Below are 16,814 nucleotides of genomic sequence, written 5' to 3' on the forward strand. Positions count from 1 at the left end.
ACATAGACTGGACACTCGTACATAGACTGCACCTCCCCTACCGATTGTGCTTGTTTAGTTGTTTGTCGAACTCTGTGAGAAAAGCCCCCCATCCCTCAAGGGGTGGGATCCAGCGGGGAGTCGAGTCAGACAAGTTCTGGGTCAATGAACGGACGGTCGTTCACTTCAGGGCTATCACACACACTCGCACACACCTTATTGCTACTTAGAAACGAGACGCTATCAATATCACCGGAGAACTTTATACGTCTCTATGTTTTCCTCTACGCCGTGTTGTACAGCAATGTGATAACAATCGACGCTCGACTACGAATGCCCCCTGAACATCTATACTCCTTCGTCTGCTACACGATATGACAGCCTCACTATGTTGAACTTGTCTCTTCTTATTGCTACAATAACACTTGCGAGCAAGTTTACAAACACACATCTGCATCTCACGTAGAAATAGCAATTCACATAGTATCCATTAGTGATACATACTTTATAGCAGTAAATGTGCATTATTTTAAAATTCTGGAAAATGAGTAATTCACCTCTAAAGTTTCTCGGAGGCACATCAAAGTTAGTGGTGTAACATTTCTCTCTCTTTTTTTTTTTAGTTGGCTCCGTTGGTGTTCACACCGCTTTATAGTTATGAGTTTTAAGAGAGACGAAATCGCCAATGGAATGCACCTCTGTATAGCTTATGGACATTACTTCAGCAACTCGGTCCATTAGTCGAATACGAACTGTCATCCAACCAGCTCATTTCGTACTATACCGCCCTCATGCATCTGCAATGTGAGTTCAGCGCACATTGTTTGAAACTTGAAGGGACGTCGTTGTCTCATGAAAATAATTAAGCTAAAACGTGTTCTCCCAGGCATGACCTCTCACATTCCGGGTAAATTTCATAGGAAATGTAAAAATATGCAACGAACAGCTGTATTAGAAAATGAATTTTTGTTACGATGTGGTCAACTCCTAAGTCAAACATCACCAATCATGCCAATGGTAACAACAAAATCTGTTGTGGCCGATTGAAACTCACGATTTGAACACCACGGCAATGTTCTCATTATCCTCGCAATGGTCAGCCGTAACCATGGTGACGTTTTTATACAAGCGTAGTGGCCAAGTTAGAGAAACAACTCTCGCTGACACACACACACAAGCTGAATAAACCACAAAATCTGAAAACTATTAAAAAAAAAATCTATGTCGTTTTAAGCTTTTCACGTAGGTGTGCATGTGATCATTAAGGAGGCTTCAGTCTCTTTATTTCCGTTATTTTTGATCGGCTTTTTGGATAAAACTATTGTCTTTGTTTTTTTTTTCTATATATGCCCGCAAGTATATTTTCTATCTGTACAGACTTTATGATAAGATAATCAGCATATTATCTTTACACATATCCTGAGTATTGTCCACTTAACTATGCGCTACTTTCCAAATAAGACAATTACTCTGGCGAAAGTATTTTTCCTTTAAACCTCTAAATTGTACTGAATGAAAATTTTGATCTGTCAGTCAAACAACCAACTCTCACTTATCATGGCATGTAGAACGGAGACAACAAAGCAAGCTGTATGAAGTAAGCAAACATGAAATGATAAATCACATCTGATAAACATCGCATCGAAGCATTTAATATTTTTTCCTTCATTACTCTCAATTTTCACGTGGTTAACACATTTTATGCATTGTCATGTATTATTCATACATTTGGAAACGAATGCAATGATGGCCAGAAGTCAGTGATTTTTTTTTTTTTTTTTTGTCTACATAATATGAGAAGGAAGGAAGAAGCGAAAATACTCATAATTCTCTGGTACTTGAGTGTTGATAAGACCGCAATCTCCGATTCCAAAACCAAAAAGTGGTCTCGAGTTCTAGTGTTCCAGATTGCAACTGGTGTTTTATTGTCTGCGAAACCAGAGGTGTGTAAAACAGGCGGGGTAGGGGGAGAAAGAGAGGGAAAGAGGGCAATATGTGAAATGGAGCACGTGCCCAGCGCGAAATCTGATTTGGTGGAGTTGATAATTGCGTGGATCAGGGTTGCCCGTCGATGGAGGGGGAATTCAATAAGAGCCGCAAAGCTTCGGTTTTTGGGCGATGTTCCCCGGGGCCACCCGACACCCCCAGCACCCCGGGGCGACGTGCTCGGTGAGACGCTCCACCTCAGGGGCTTGGCTGGAAGAAGAGGGGTATGCTTCCAGAGATCAACTTTAAAAACCTGAAAAGGATAAGCCGGGATTTCATGAAACATGCACTCACCCCAGAAAATGGCTCCCTACTTCAACTTGACGTCGTAGTCAAAAGTTTCGCATTAGCTACCGAATTTTTTCTTTGAATATATAGTTTGGTCTTTTAGCAGACAGAGGACTGGTGAGCACTTCTCTCCCCGGCATTCATGATGCGGGCGAGTCTCGGCCGCTGACATGTCTGAGGCGGGAAGATCTGACAGGTGGCGTACCCCGATGTCTCTTGTGAACGGTGGACGTCGTTGCTATGGTGATGCAATTTTCATTCACTCCACAGAGTACTCGTGTTCCTCCTGCCCGCTCCGTGCAGCGTGAAAGTTAAAAACAATCAGCGCAGTGCTGAAAACACAAGTCCCGGGCGTGTTGGGTCTGACAAATAGGTAGCTGTACGTCATCGGGTGTAAAGTCGGGGTTAAGTTTTTGCTTGGCGCTAAATATTTCAAAGTTGTGGGATTTCTTCCTGTCACTCCTGGTCCTCTCCGGACCAGTTGTCAATTGGCGATCCATAATGGCGCCTTCGATTGGTCATTAGTGTAGATTTCCAAACGTTGACTTCAGGAGCTTGAGTTCAGGAGCTTCTTGGCGCCAGGTAAGGCCCTAAGCTGCCGGGGTGCTCCCGGGCGGGATTGTGGCAGGCCAGTGAAATTAGTAGGCGGTGTTTCTTACGCCTATTTCTCTATTTCTCTCTACGTTCTCTGTCTTTTTGCCTTTCTTTCGGCTTTATTCTCAATCATTTCGTCTTTCATCTCCTCGTTCGTCTTTGCTACTCCACCAAACACTAGCCGAAACTTTTCGCGAAATATAACACAACTGAGTTCAGTAGCATACATCATTTAGTTGAAGCGACGTCATGGAAATTATTCTGGGTTATTCCTCAGTGCTACTCTTGGTGTGACTCTCAGTTCACTGTTGTCTTCTCCCGTTATACCACTGCCAAGAAGATGGATAGTCAGATCTCAGGTACAGCAACCAAGCAGCTATCAGGACAATTCTAAGTTTATAACGGATGTCGATTTCTAGTTGTTTCTGTTCGGTAATCCAGGTATTTTTAAGCAGGCATTATTGCTTCATGCATTTCCAGTTTTCCAGTATTTTACTATCAGGTATTATAATTCGATAAATGTTCAGTTTCCTATATAGCATTTTCTTATCAGAAATTAAGAAACGTAAGGTTTAACCTCAGATATATATGACTGCTACGAAAAAGAAAAATGTATTAAATTTGACGAAATTCAGATTTTGACAATTTTCGGTCAGAGCAGTCGTGCCTCTAGTGTTAAAATGGCAATAATATTATGACATTCTTTATCCAGGGTAGCCTCTTCAGTGTTGCCACTGCTCTTCTAGAGCTTCTAGAGGGCCCTGTCATTATTATTACCCTAACGTTGCCAGGTACACATTTAAACACCTGGGTCGTGAGGGACGTGGTGGGTGAAATCATCTTGTAAAATGACGTAGGCTCTTGACGGGATTCGAATTCGGGATCTCCGATTAAAAGACAAGAGTCTCATTCACTATGCCACGCAGTGCTCCGGCCCACATTTCGTCTTTGTTTGGTTCTGTTCTAAATCGAGGAATACTGTGGATCTGTAGATAAGCAAAGACAAGCAGTTTTGATTCTGTGAAAGTCATTCCGATTTTTGGGAACAAAAATTACGGAATAATAACCTTGAGTTACTAGCAGTATGTTATACACCAGACAAAAGGGCATACCCGTGAATTATCTTGTCTGAAAGTCGCTAGAACATCGAAAAAGGCACCGTCGTTTAAATCATTACATCACCATTTCTTTACGTGACTATTATGTCGCAATAGTAAGCACAACTTTTGTCTCAAAAAGTCTTCGTATAAGAAAGCACTTTGTGATGTGTATTGAAGAGTGTAGAGAATTCGAGATGCATATCTAAAACACTGTAGAGATATAATGTTTTGTTGAAGCGACATTTGTATGTGCCAAGTCAGTTGAAGGTTATTTTACAGTGAGGTTCCTTTCGCGTGTCAAAGTGCCGTGTAACTGTTATGGAAGTATCGAAGGAATGGTAATATTCCATATGAATCAGCTCAGTTGGTGCTGTCAACAAACGAAAAGGTCTAAGCTAGCAATAGCAAAATCACATGATCAACTACAGCTAATTCAAGGTGTATAGGTTATGATACTGTAAATGGAAAAATTCATGTATACACTCAACGTTGCGTTCTGGATGTTTGTGCAATTCGTGTATGATCATAATTCAACTAATCATAATTGTGCCGTTAGATGAATTGTCTCCGTTTCTCTTGTTATGTTATTTAAGTAACTTGCTCTTTGAAGCAGCCTATCGAAACAAACAAACAAACAAACAAACAAACAAACAAACAAACAAGCAAGCAAATGAACACACAAAAAAAAACCACCTCCGCCATACTTGAGTACCGTGCTATTCTACTGAGGACACTTATTCTTTACTTTGTTTACAAAGGCACGACGATAACCACAGCACAGGTAAGGTATATATATACATATATATATATATATATATATATATATATATATATATATATATATATACTTGCAGTAAAGATATTGTTTATGAAATAATCTAGCTCATCTATACTTTATGGATATAGGCCTACAGAGGAGGAGCAGAGAAAGAAAACAAGAGGGGGGGGGGGCGGTAACCATCGAGAAAGACAAAGCAAACATGAGTCTCCGCCTACGGTAAACAGAGGACTCGAGGAGAGTCTGCGCGCGTTGCGGCATGTTACTTCACTGGACGCACATGCAGGGAGGTGCTCACCTCCCTGCTCTATGCGAACTTACATCTGTACAATCAAGGAGCTTCAGAAGCTCCTTGGTACAATACACAATCTTGGATTTCACATGTAGTCGGCAACATAATACGAACTGTCTTTCTGCGCGTATACCTTAACAGTGAATGGCCAAATGAGTTGGTATTTCAGTGATATGAAAAGACAGCATAAAATCAAGTATGCAGAGGATGCGGACAGAAGAACATTACGTAAAACTCGCACGAAAGACATGAGAAAGGCACCCAAGTTTTCACTTCACCATGGAAGAAATATATAATTATTTTAAGGGGGACACAAAAGATAAAAGCTTGGAAATTCACACTAATCATAATTATCACAATAGATGACAGAGCTGCAGACAGCTGTTCTTTTTTTTTTTTTACCATAGCCTTATTAGGATAAATCCTTCTGTTTATTCTATTTTTTTTTTTGGGGGGGGGGGTGCAAGCCAGCAAGCCATGTGTACCAGTCCACTCACAGGTGACACATATCTGAAATAATTTTGTAATTCTGAATCCATTGTATATATTCTATAGATTTTTATTAAAAAGGCATAAAACAAATCTGTTATGGTGACATCATCCAGCTAACGACGCTCCCCTTGGTGTAGATAAAAAAAAAAACCCACAAAAACCGCACACAGACATCGAGGTTTTATTCATAACCTGATAGCAAAAGAGTCATGTCTTTTTTCTTTTTTTTTGCATAATATGTCTTGTTTACATACATTCTTTGTTGAAAATGACAATAAATAAATGTTTTACGTTGTAAAATCAAACAAAGAAAATATCTGATAAAGTTTAGTTGTTAAAAGGCAGCAGGAAGAGGTAAGGGGAGACGCTCCTATTTCTTGACACTTTCACAGACCACCTCTCACCCCCCCCCCCCCCCCCCCCAAATCTCTCACTCTCTTTGTAACTGACGTCCACGTAAACAGTAGTTTTGTTTTCTGGCTGAGCTTTCAGCTCCTCACTGCGCAGCGAAAACGAGCTAGTTAATAGGCCCAATCAAGGTGTGAAGATGAGGAGGTCGCGCTCCCTTAACTCAATTTGGCCTAGATAAATCATTAGAGGCGTGCTGCGGAGATTAATTGGCGCGTGGCGGCTCGCTTTTCAGCGATTGAGTGGTAATTCAAGGAAGCTTGGCATGCCGTGGAAGAGAAATAAACAGAAGATCATTAAGCGAACGAGAAGGTGGACACCCTGTAATTACATTCATCAGTGTTTCGGTATGCGACTCCCTGTCAAACAGAACAGCTTCTGTTTCTGCCACTTCGTGCCAAGACTTTTGGTTGAAGCAAGATTGTTGAAAAACTGCATCTTGAAACTTTCTTCCCCTGATCTCGAAATGCCACCCATCAATTCACTGAGTTCACGAGTTCTGCCTCGGAAACGAGTAGTCTAAATCCCGTTGAATGAAGAGCCTGGGTTTAATTTTGAGTTTTATAGAGACCGTGAATCGACAGAATTTCTTCTTGATTGCCATCTCGCTCTAATTGACGTGGCGATCGGGGCTTGAATTATTAAAAGGTTAAATGCATCCATCAATATTTGAGATATGAGTTGATGTGTCTTAGCATCGCTAATGCAATATGATTACGTTCTTCTGGGACAGTACGCTTTTCCCCAAGTGGTGACTTTTCCCCTCTTTTGAATCTTAAAGAAAAAAATATATCTTGCCTCTTTAAGGATCTTCTGTCGCTTGAATAAATATGACAGGGTTTTGTTTCATTTTCCAATTTCCTTCCCTCAATCCCGTGAAACATTTGTCCTAATTGAACTCAAAACTGCTCCTCCCATCGGGCATGTTAGCATGTATCTTCAATGTCATTATTAAACCTGTAGCTTTGCTCCTCCTCCACATGTTTCCGCCCGGCACGCTCGGTGTACGACTCGTTAGATGTTTGACACTTGGGCTTCCCCCGCCCTCCCTACGTCCGAATCTCACCCGACAAGATGCCGTGGATGTTGTCTGTTTCGAGAGTCACGGCAAACTAATCGAACCTCAAACATAATCGCGCGAATACGGGAATCGGAAAGGCCTTACAAAAGCTAATTAGTGTAACCATACTGCTTGCGTACTCTCGCGCTACGCGATTCGTAAGCAGACGACACACAGCGGTCGTAATTGCTTGTCCCGCCGATGAGAGCGAGATAAATATAAACACGGCAGAGGGTGGGGAGCCCCGAAAGTGTGTAAATTCGGGCGCAGGCAGCAGAAATCGCTACATGACACGGGCCCACCTTATTACATTGGACATCCACTAAAAGTCGAGCTCATCTGAGCAAATGAGGCTCGTTCCGTGGCACGCTATGTAAACATTATGACAGCCAGCGGAAACCCGGGACCCTTATGCCAGCCTCCGTAAAGCCAGCTTATCCAAGATTTCTTGCCATGCACTTGGGAGCTGCAATATTCAACTCCCCTCTCTCACGCCTCTCTCATTTTGCACAGGGGTGGAAATCATTTAAATTTGGACAAATCTATAAATACGGACCTTCCTGAATGCAAAAGATTTAATACTCAGTTTTTTTTTGTGTGTAGCGATTTCTGGCCAAGTGCTTCCAAATGCCCTGGTATACGCGATTACTTGGGCTGGTGACTGCGGACGAGGCTAAAATTTCGCTTTGTGTCTTGTTTGACACCCTCTAACGCCCATTGGGGCTGTCAGATGCCTGCATTATGAGTGTTTGCCAATAATTCCACCGTTACAGTATCTTATTTCTGCTCTGGATATCCAGTGGTAGTTCTAATCTAAACGGTCAAGAAATTTCGACGCGTTATTTGCTCTTCGTCTACGCAGAACCTTCGGGCGCTGTAGCACCCGTGGTTGCCTCGTTCAAGGTCAAGTCCCGGTTTCTACGCACTTTGTTGTTATTTCACCAGCCAGAGGGGGAAAAAACGTAATCGGTAGGTTTATGAAATATCGCGTGCGATTATAACGTTTTTAATAATCAGCCGAGAGTTCAGCAAACATCACTATCTGCCTTGCTAATCATCGTTGTCATAACTCAGTGCTTCTTCGCCGGAAATTGTAAAAAGAAATAGTGAAAATCTAGCCCGAAAATCAGTCGTCTGACATCCCCGGCCAATGTCTCTGCGTAGGCCTGTTTTTCCCGGCCATGTTTTATGGCGAGGCCGAACGAAACGCACCATATGTACGCCCAAGGACTCGCGTTCTTCACTTTGCATGTATTTAGCGAGCTAAGTAGGGAGGGTTGAGGGTTCACGAGAGATGAGGGAAAGGGAGTGAGAGGAGGAGAAAAAAAAAACTCGGCTAGTATGACAACAGAACTGTGTGTGACTGACATGACATGGGGGGGGGGAGGCTGGTAAGATGTGGGGTGGGGGAGGCGTAGAAAGTATTTGAGAGTTGAATTCCACTCGAGATTAGCGATGCTGGGACTCTTGTCACTCGGCTTTCCATGCTCTCCCCTACTCTCCCTCTCCCTCTCTTGATCCAATTGACACTTCGGGACTTAATTTCTAACCTTGGCTGCCGATGCGGATCTTGAGAATGCCTCCAAACAACGAATCAGCTGTTCCGTTCCGTATCCACGCAGCTGACGCAATTCGAACTTTCTCTAGGTTACGAAAATTGACACATTTTATATCCTCTCAATCTGCCGCGAAGCGTATTTTCGTTACTTATGCGCATTTTATTGCATTATTGGTTAACATCGCATCTTTCTTCCTCCCTCGCGAAATGCGATGAGCTCTAATTCGGCAGCTCAACACGAGATATTAAAGCAGATTCGAAGTGAATCCGAGTGAATCTTCCAAAATAGCTACGTGGGCCCGGTTTGTTTGTACTCTTGCACCGACGCACGGAGGTTCATGTAAAGTTCCTCTCGTAAGACAGTAAGACGTCTTTTCCACTTAGCCTTTTCAAGCCGCCATGAAATGGCGTTTATTTTTAGGTAGCAGTAAGGGGAATCACCATTTACTCAGTCTCAGTAATGAATCATTAATCTCTCACAAGCTCGGGAGCCCAAAGGCGAGAAATGCGGAGGGCATCCCGGCTCGTGTAGATTCATCCTCCTCACACCGTCGGTCTTTTCTTTGCTTCTTCCCTCGTAACAGTTACCCCGTAGAACTGTGATAGCGGTGACCGCCTACGGGTATAGCTGAGATGGACATCGGGGAGTCGTCCCGCTGGATGGTGGTCAACAGCGGTGGTGGCGTGACGGGAAGTGGTAGCAGCCAACATGGTGGCGGAAGTGGTGGCGGGGCAGTGGACTCCAGCCACTACGGCAGCCATGCTCACCATGCTTCTCTGTCGGGCGCCACCCCGGGAGTGACCGGGGAGCGGATCCCTCCAGCACACGGCTCGTCTGTAGCACCACTGCATCTCGGCGACTCGTCTCAGTTCGCCATGGCCCATCCAGACGAGGTAAGTCCGCATTAGATAGGCCTAACACCATTCACACCAGTATTTATCCTCAGCAAGTAATGCCTGAATACAATCTTCCACACGCACTTATCCAATTCATGTCCAAATGTTTCTGACTTTGGTAATTGATAGACGGGAAGAGTTGATTGTCATGTTGCGTGGTCGTGGTAAATGAGAACAAGGCCGCACACTCATTATATTTTGTATTCATGGAATGCGACCAATAATCCGGTGTCCCACGAAGGAAGATTGCAACGAAAGCCTTTCATTCGCCCACGTGACATGTGAGCTCACTGTTTTAAGCGTGCGGTTACAAATATATCAGTGAAATTTCCATTTTTAACTCGAGTACCCATGAAAGCATTCAGCACCTCATGTTACTTTTAAAGCTGTCATTTCTACGTGACTATACAGACGAAAAGAAAGATTAAAGCACGATGAGCTTGACTGTTTAGACTGATTTTATTTCCCCCAATTTTGTGATACTATATGGGTTGTCTTTTGGGTACAGTTCCTACTCAGCTTCAGGGACGAGCACAAACATAAACTGGTTACATTTTGTTTTAAAGTGTTCATCAAGCTCAGCTCCATGTATCCCTTTTCTAGACTTTAACAATAGAAAAGGAAAACATCGTTTGAGACCACATTATTATATAATCTATATCTTAAAGTGCCCACACAGAATTAGGTACACGGGACTGGGAAAATTGTAGTTGTCCAGTGGAAAATAATGTGAACATCATTTCTGTTACCAAGATTTTGGTCTCAGAGAGACGTGTTGCAAAATAATTATGTTATGACATGTGTCTATAATGTCTGTTAGCGATGACCCTTTCACAAAAGCTAAATCTTGCAGGTTTACTCACCTGATTGCGGCAGAATCACAGAAGTTACGAATGATAATGCGACTTTCCATTGATTTTAACAATAATAAAAAAGTATTGTTTGTAACTGTGTGCGTGTATGTGCATGCGATGATGAGAGCGTATGTGTGCACCAAAAGAGTGTATCGTCTGCAGCTGCACACACACACACCGTGTAGTAAACTGTCACCTCAGCCGCTGTTACGTTCAGCCTTTCGACTACGGCTTCGTTGATAGTGATCAATACATGATTGTATGCCAAGATTTGGTATCAGCGTGTAATCTAACCAAGGAGTATAATCTAACCCGCGACGGTGACCAAATTAAGGGTCACCGTTCAAAGCGCTACATTCTCACTTTGAGAATCAAAACGGAAGAAAGACGAATAGTAACTTCCTTGTTGAAAGGAAGTGAAGTGAAATGAAATGAAATGACGATTCCCACGTATCTTTGAAGAGAATGATAAGTGATGTTTCCCAATGTATTACTTTTACAAATAAAACAATAATCATCCTAGTATTCGGAATGGTAATTGTATATGAAAGAAAAAAAATGAACTTCAAATTTAAACTGTCTCTTCGAGATCTCAAAACATCTGCTGCCTTTCGAGAAAAAAAGAAAACAGATCTTGTCGTTTGACAAATGCACTGCTTTATCAATTCATTGGATGCAGTGCTATGCTGTAAAGATGAGGCGGGAAAAAAAGATTGGTTATTTCTCTTAACCCGTGTGACAATGGCAGTACGAAGTGATGCGGTTGTAAGCCAGCATCTTGACTTTTCTTAACTTTCAAGTATAAGAGAACTTATTAGAATCAGCCACAAGAGCGAGAAAGATTGATGAAATGCAAGATTTACTTGGCAGTAATAAGGCTGTCCGATGGATCAAGTGTCCACATGCATAGCAAGGCTGCTTATTATGTGCTAAACACGTCCAAGGAAGTACTATTTACGAACGAAGTGTTGAGAAATCGCTTCACCGCGCGATTCAAGTGGATCTGACACCTTTCATTCCGATGCCAGCTCACACAGAGAATTTCTACCGAGAATTCGCCCGAGAATGATATCTCATAGTCACCATTATGGCCTAACTTCATCAGCGTGACTTACGTACATCGACACTTCGTTAGAAATGACTGAGAGCTCACTGAGATATGGATATTGTATAGGAGAATGTGATAGTAGAGACCGACAGGCTATTGGCCTTGCGTCTGCCTAAACGTTTTGTTGTTCAACAGAAGCAGTGATGCCTCAGTTAATCAATGGCTTGGAATTTCACGTAAGTAATGTAACTGGCCTCGATAGCCTTTTGTTGAGATACCTGACGAAAACAATGTCATCCTAAAATCGTGTGGAATTAAATTAACAGAATAAAGAGAGATGACTCAAGTACTACTTACAACGACATTGGACTAAGAATAGCTGGGGACACCGTTTGTAATGCATGGCGAGTAAAACGAAGTCTTGGATAACCGTCTTGGTCATGTGACTCGTGATGGGACTGACGTATAAACATTACACATTTTGGCTTCAAACATCTATGCTATTACAGCAACGATGCATTTGTCATGTTTGAATCAATTTCATTGAAATTGATAACTGTTCTTCTGATCAAGATAATAGACAAATAATATTCTCGAAGTATCATGATGAGGGTCTTTTAAAAATGCATGTTCTACAAGGGAAAAATAAGATAAAATCAGACAGATTTAACTCATTCGCTTCTTCTGCGGTTATTGTTGATTGGATTCAATTTTGGAAACTCTTGGGAAGATACATACATTTGCTGAAGTCAATTCAAACAATATTGCCAATGAGAGACGTCAAAGTCACGTGACCAAAACAGCTTTTATGTAGCTATCGACGATACCATCCAACTGATGTTGCATGATGTGTAACGAGAGGACTATACACTGTGGTTCTACACCACGCATTCAATTTGATTACATGTACCATGCGTTTTTTAAACCAGTATGGACGATTTTCACGTTTCCGGGAAGGTACTTATGTGGATAAATTAGAAAAACACAAAAGGACTAGTAAAAGCTCTATGTTCTTATCGCCTTTACGTAATGGACGATAAGGAATGGTTTAGAGTAGCTTTTGTTCCAAGGCTAGGCTGCAGTGAAGGATGTTGTAGATAATTTATACAAGACAAAATTCTAGTGTCGCTAGTGTTTGCTCCGCTCTTTGGGTCGCAGCATTGGACTGTGGCAACCAGCAGAATCTTTAGTACGTGCAATTCCACATCACATGATTATTATCAAACAGAATGATGAAGGTTTCACCAACTTTGAGCTTCGAGTAAGAAAGTTGGGGAATTTATTTCGTTAAATCTTCTGCCCAAACACAACTAAATTTTATGACACCCATGCAGTGGTAGATGTGAGTGGATGACATAATTTCCTCAGCCAGTTTATTGTATCAGTTTTCAGTGAAAACATGTAAACTCTAAGATTCCAAATCTTCTAACCTTATGTTTTTTTTTTTTGTTTTGTTAGTCTGATTTTACTGGTTTTATCAACTCGAATTGTACACGATGTGGAATAAACTGAAGATTTTTTTTTTTTTTTTTTAATCAGGCTGATAATTGCACTGCATAGATCGTCAATTATGATGATTGGTTATTTACAACGGTGCATCAGTTCACTTCGTCAATGTAGTCATTGATAACTGGGCGTAGGTATTTTTTATCTAAACGTTTTAATTATTGTCTACTGTCAAAGAGTATTTTCCATAACATATCTATATGTCATCTCTTAATGGAGGATGGCCCTGGACCATGTAGCTCAGACATTCAAATAAGAAGCATTGCTTGAATAACGCCTTTTTCAGCATAAAATGCCACCAAATTATAGGATTCATGTATTCAATAATAATTATCGTCAATGGAAAACGATTAAGACATGCATGATAAGCATATTGCCATGAACAACACCAACAACAACAACAAAAACAACAACAAAACGATCACCAAGAAGCAAAGATTCTTCATTGTTCTTGTGAGTGTATAATTGTGGTGTGCGTGTATGTGGGATGGGCCAAGTGGGATGGGGTAGGAGGGGCGGGATGGTACAGAGGTTAGGGTTTGAGGCTGTACCTTCCGTATCGTTAAGTCCATCCTGATATATAATGTTGCTTTGTATGAAAAGAAAAAAATCAGAGAAATAGATCAGTAAAAATTTGGGATAATCAGACACACAAAACTTATGAACTGATTGGAGGGTTTTTTTTTTTTTTTTTTTTTAGAGTGAGACAAATTGCAACTCTGTGTGACATAGGTGTTGAGCACCTCTCCATTTGTTTTGATCATAAAAATTCACAAATTTTCATATTTTCAAATATTTGGGGATGTTGGGATGTTGTTGCTCAGCATCTATGTCACTCAGAGTTGCCAATTTCGTCCTGCTCTCTAAACTGTAAAAAGTTCACAACTTTTTTTTTTGTATGTGTTTGTGTGTCTAATTTTCCCCCAAATTTTAACCTATCTATAATTTTCTGATTTTTCTGTGTTTCATACAAAACAACATAATATCAGGATGAAATTTCCCTTTAAGCCAGTTACCGTCAGCACAACAGTGATTATCGTGATGGCGGTGATTACAGAGATGATGACGACGATGGTGGTGGTGGTGATGATGATGGTGGTGCTAGTGATGATGACGATGATGGTGGTGGTGGTGATGATGATGGTGGTGGTAGTGATGATGACGATGATGGTGGTGGTGGTGATGATGATGGTGGTGGTAGTGATGGTGATGGCGGTGGTGGTAAAAGAGATATCATCATATTTTCTCCCTTGGATGGTGACTTGTAAAATCTTGCTTTTGGATGGATTTATGCTCTGCCTGCCTGTCTCTCTGTATTTTCCTTGAGCTGTGTGCGGATAATTTGAATATTTTAACTGTGGAATTGACGCATGAGAGATTCTCACTAGCATTACCATTATAACATTATATGCCAGTTATACTGATAATGTTAATAAATACTGCTGCTATTACCATCACCATCTTGATGATTTTCATCGTAATATCATGTTTATGTCTTGCTCATTATGAGTGTTTTATTAGCATAATAATCTTTGATATTCATTCTATTAGTATTATTATGCTTATCATAGTGAGTAGATACCGTGGTTTTCCCCATAACGCATCTATTCCTTTGATATGGAAGCAAATGTAGTCAACCCAGATGTCATTACATAATTACGTACTACTCTACTCCACTCACAACTACATTAAAGGCTGCACACTTATTATTGGTTACAGCTCGTTATTCCGAAGGTTCGTTATTCCGAAGGCTCTTCAGTCCGAACATTCGTTATTCCGAAGGTTCGTTATTCCGAATTTCATTTCCGGATCAACAAATCTTCGGAATAACGAACCTTCGGAATAACGCCACAAATGTTCGGATTAACGAACCCTTTTTCATTTTCGGATTAACGAACCACTAGGTATAGGGAATTTGTGTGTTTCGGATTAACGAACCTTCGAATAACGAACCTTCGGAATAGCGAACCTTCGGAATAACGAACAGCACCCCTTATGATCATCCTGTCTTTTCTGACTCACAATATCGTCAGACAGTTGTTTTGCCAACTATACTTTACCTGTTGACTTCGTCATAATTTCTGAAGATTCTTTAACATAGTCAAACAATAGTGCTTAGTGTTCTTTACCATGAGAACTCCAGCAGTTTTCTTAATGACTATCGAAAATAATATCATCAGTTAGTACTCTCATTATTATTGTCATCATTATCACTATTAGATATTAGATGGAACATACGATGAAGAAGGACTATGAATCAATATAAATTGAAGAAAAGGTTTAGTACTTTTGAAAGTTCATATAAATACGAACTTAAAGACGACCCCAATGAATGAACACGTTCTAAATTCGTGCAGCCCTACCTCATGCCATATGATAAATTTATGACGGACAGAACATAAATGCCAAAGATTTCGAAATAATTTTCAGAATTATTAAGGCTTGTACGAAAAGTGTCCATTCAGGTCACTCCTTGGGCTAAGTCTATGAAAGCCAGAGCCATGAATATCATTCACATTGACAATGCAATATCTAAACACTGGGCATGAGAGGGTTAATCACAAGCAGATAAATCCACAGAGGAAAGATTCGGGTATAGGTATATGGGGTGACAGCTGCACCCCTTTCAAGGGACACACCTAATTGGAGGCGACTCACATTGCTTAATTACTCAAGCCCTGTACACCTGTCGCATTGTGAGCAGTCCCTAGGGCCGATCTATTCTGAACCCCGTTGTGTTTTTCGCTGTGACGGAATTTCAAACAAACACAGACATTGACATTAAGTATGGCCATGGATGACTCTTGATGATGTCTTGACTAGGAGGAGGGAGGTTCGACCCTTCTCTCTCTTGTCTTCTTTGTTTCAAGCAATTAGTCAGGAATGTGTGTCTGTTGAATCACTCTTCAGTAGGGACTTGTTATCTTTCATGATCTCCTTTGTTGTCAGATTGTAGTGCTCTGTGAGCGGGTGCGTCACACCACATCTTCTATCTATCACATCTTCATTGTATTTTTTTTTTCACTTAACATTCAAGAATCTGTATGAAGTTATTGTTTGACGGCACAATCATGATGTCATGATGTTCATTTGTTTTCTCTGAGAAACGTCAAAACAACGGCAGTTGTGCCTTAGAACAATACCATCACTCATCATTCGCAATAATGTCGGCATGTTCAGAGAGCAAAGTACAATACCTTGTTTATGATCAGAGGACTTGATGCACGTGACTCATGCTAAATTTTGAAAAGATAAAATTGATCGCACCATTCCAACCGCGTCACGTCGATGTATTACTTGAACACAAAACAAAACAAAACAATGCGACGCTGAACAAATCTGTTTATACCGTTTCACCTCTTGTCATCTGCCAATCCAAAACTCGTTTAATCTTTATTTTTTTTCTTTTCGCTTTTAAAAGAAGAAAAGTGTTATTGCCTTTCAAATGTTGAATTGAACTAATCCATAACGTATAGGAAAATCTCGGTCGCATTGATTTCTTTTTGAAATCTCTCGCATGGAAACAGGAGAACTTCACCATGCATAAATAATGCCGCCATATGAGTTTTGAAAAAGGAACGAGTGGCGCGTAACCTTCTCCGCGATATCAAAACGCCTAAAATTAGCTATCTCGGTATCTTTGGTGCACACTCATCTTTTGGTATCACGCCATCTCTCTGTTAGTCACTGTAGCCCGAACCATGTCATGGGCGACCTTCCGTTGGTGCATGGCGGCTTTTTCACTGGCCTTTGACTTTGCTAAATCAATGTAAACTGTTTCGTTCCTTTCGATAACTCTTCTCAACTTTGACACCAGTATTCTTGAACTATATTTGCTGAAAGAAAAATACACGGAAGTTCAAGTTTGTTTAAATTCGAACACAAACAAAGGTGCATTCTTCAGCGACGTTAATGAGAGAGATCGAGATCGAGTGGGGGGGGGGGGGGGGGGGGGGAGAGAGACAAGAATACTT

At 41.1% G+C, this 16,814-nt stretch overlaps 1 protein-coding gene across 1 annotated transcript in view; it reads left to right on the top strand.

The window, feature by feature from the left end:
• The first annotated feature begins 3,129 nt into the window (after positions 1-3,129).
• The window catches only part of LOC139737972 (GATA-binding factor 2-like), an 87,016-nt gene continuing 73,331 nt past the window's right edge, over positions 3,130-16,814 (top strand). The window contains exons 1-2 of the mRNA XM_071648640.1: positions 3,130-3,206; positions 9,120-9,429. Coding sequence (XP_071504741.1) covers positions 9,169-9,429 — 261 coding nt within the window. The 5' untranslated portion in view covers positions 3,130-3,206; positions 9,120-9,168. The remainder of the gene's footprint in view (positions 3,207-9,119; positions 9,430-16,814) is intronic.

Source organism: Diadema antillarum, unplaced genomic scaffold, assembly GCF_040938485.1.
Source record: "Diadema antillarum isolate AM-2024a unplaced genomic scaffold, OU_Dant_1.0 seq00000717_RagTag, whole genome shotgun sequence".
NCBI lineage: Eukaryota > Metazoa > Echinodermata > Echinoidea > Diadematoida > Diadematidae > Diadema > Diadema antillarum.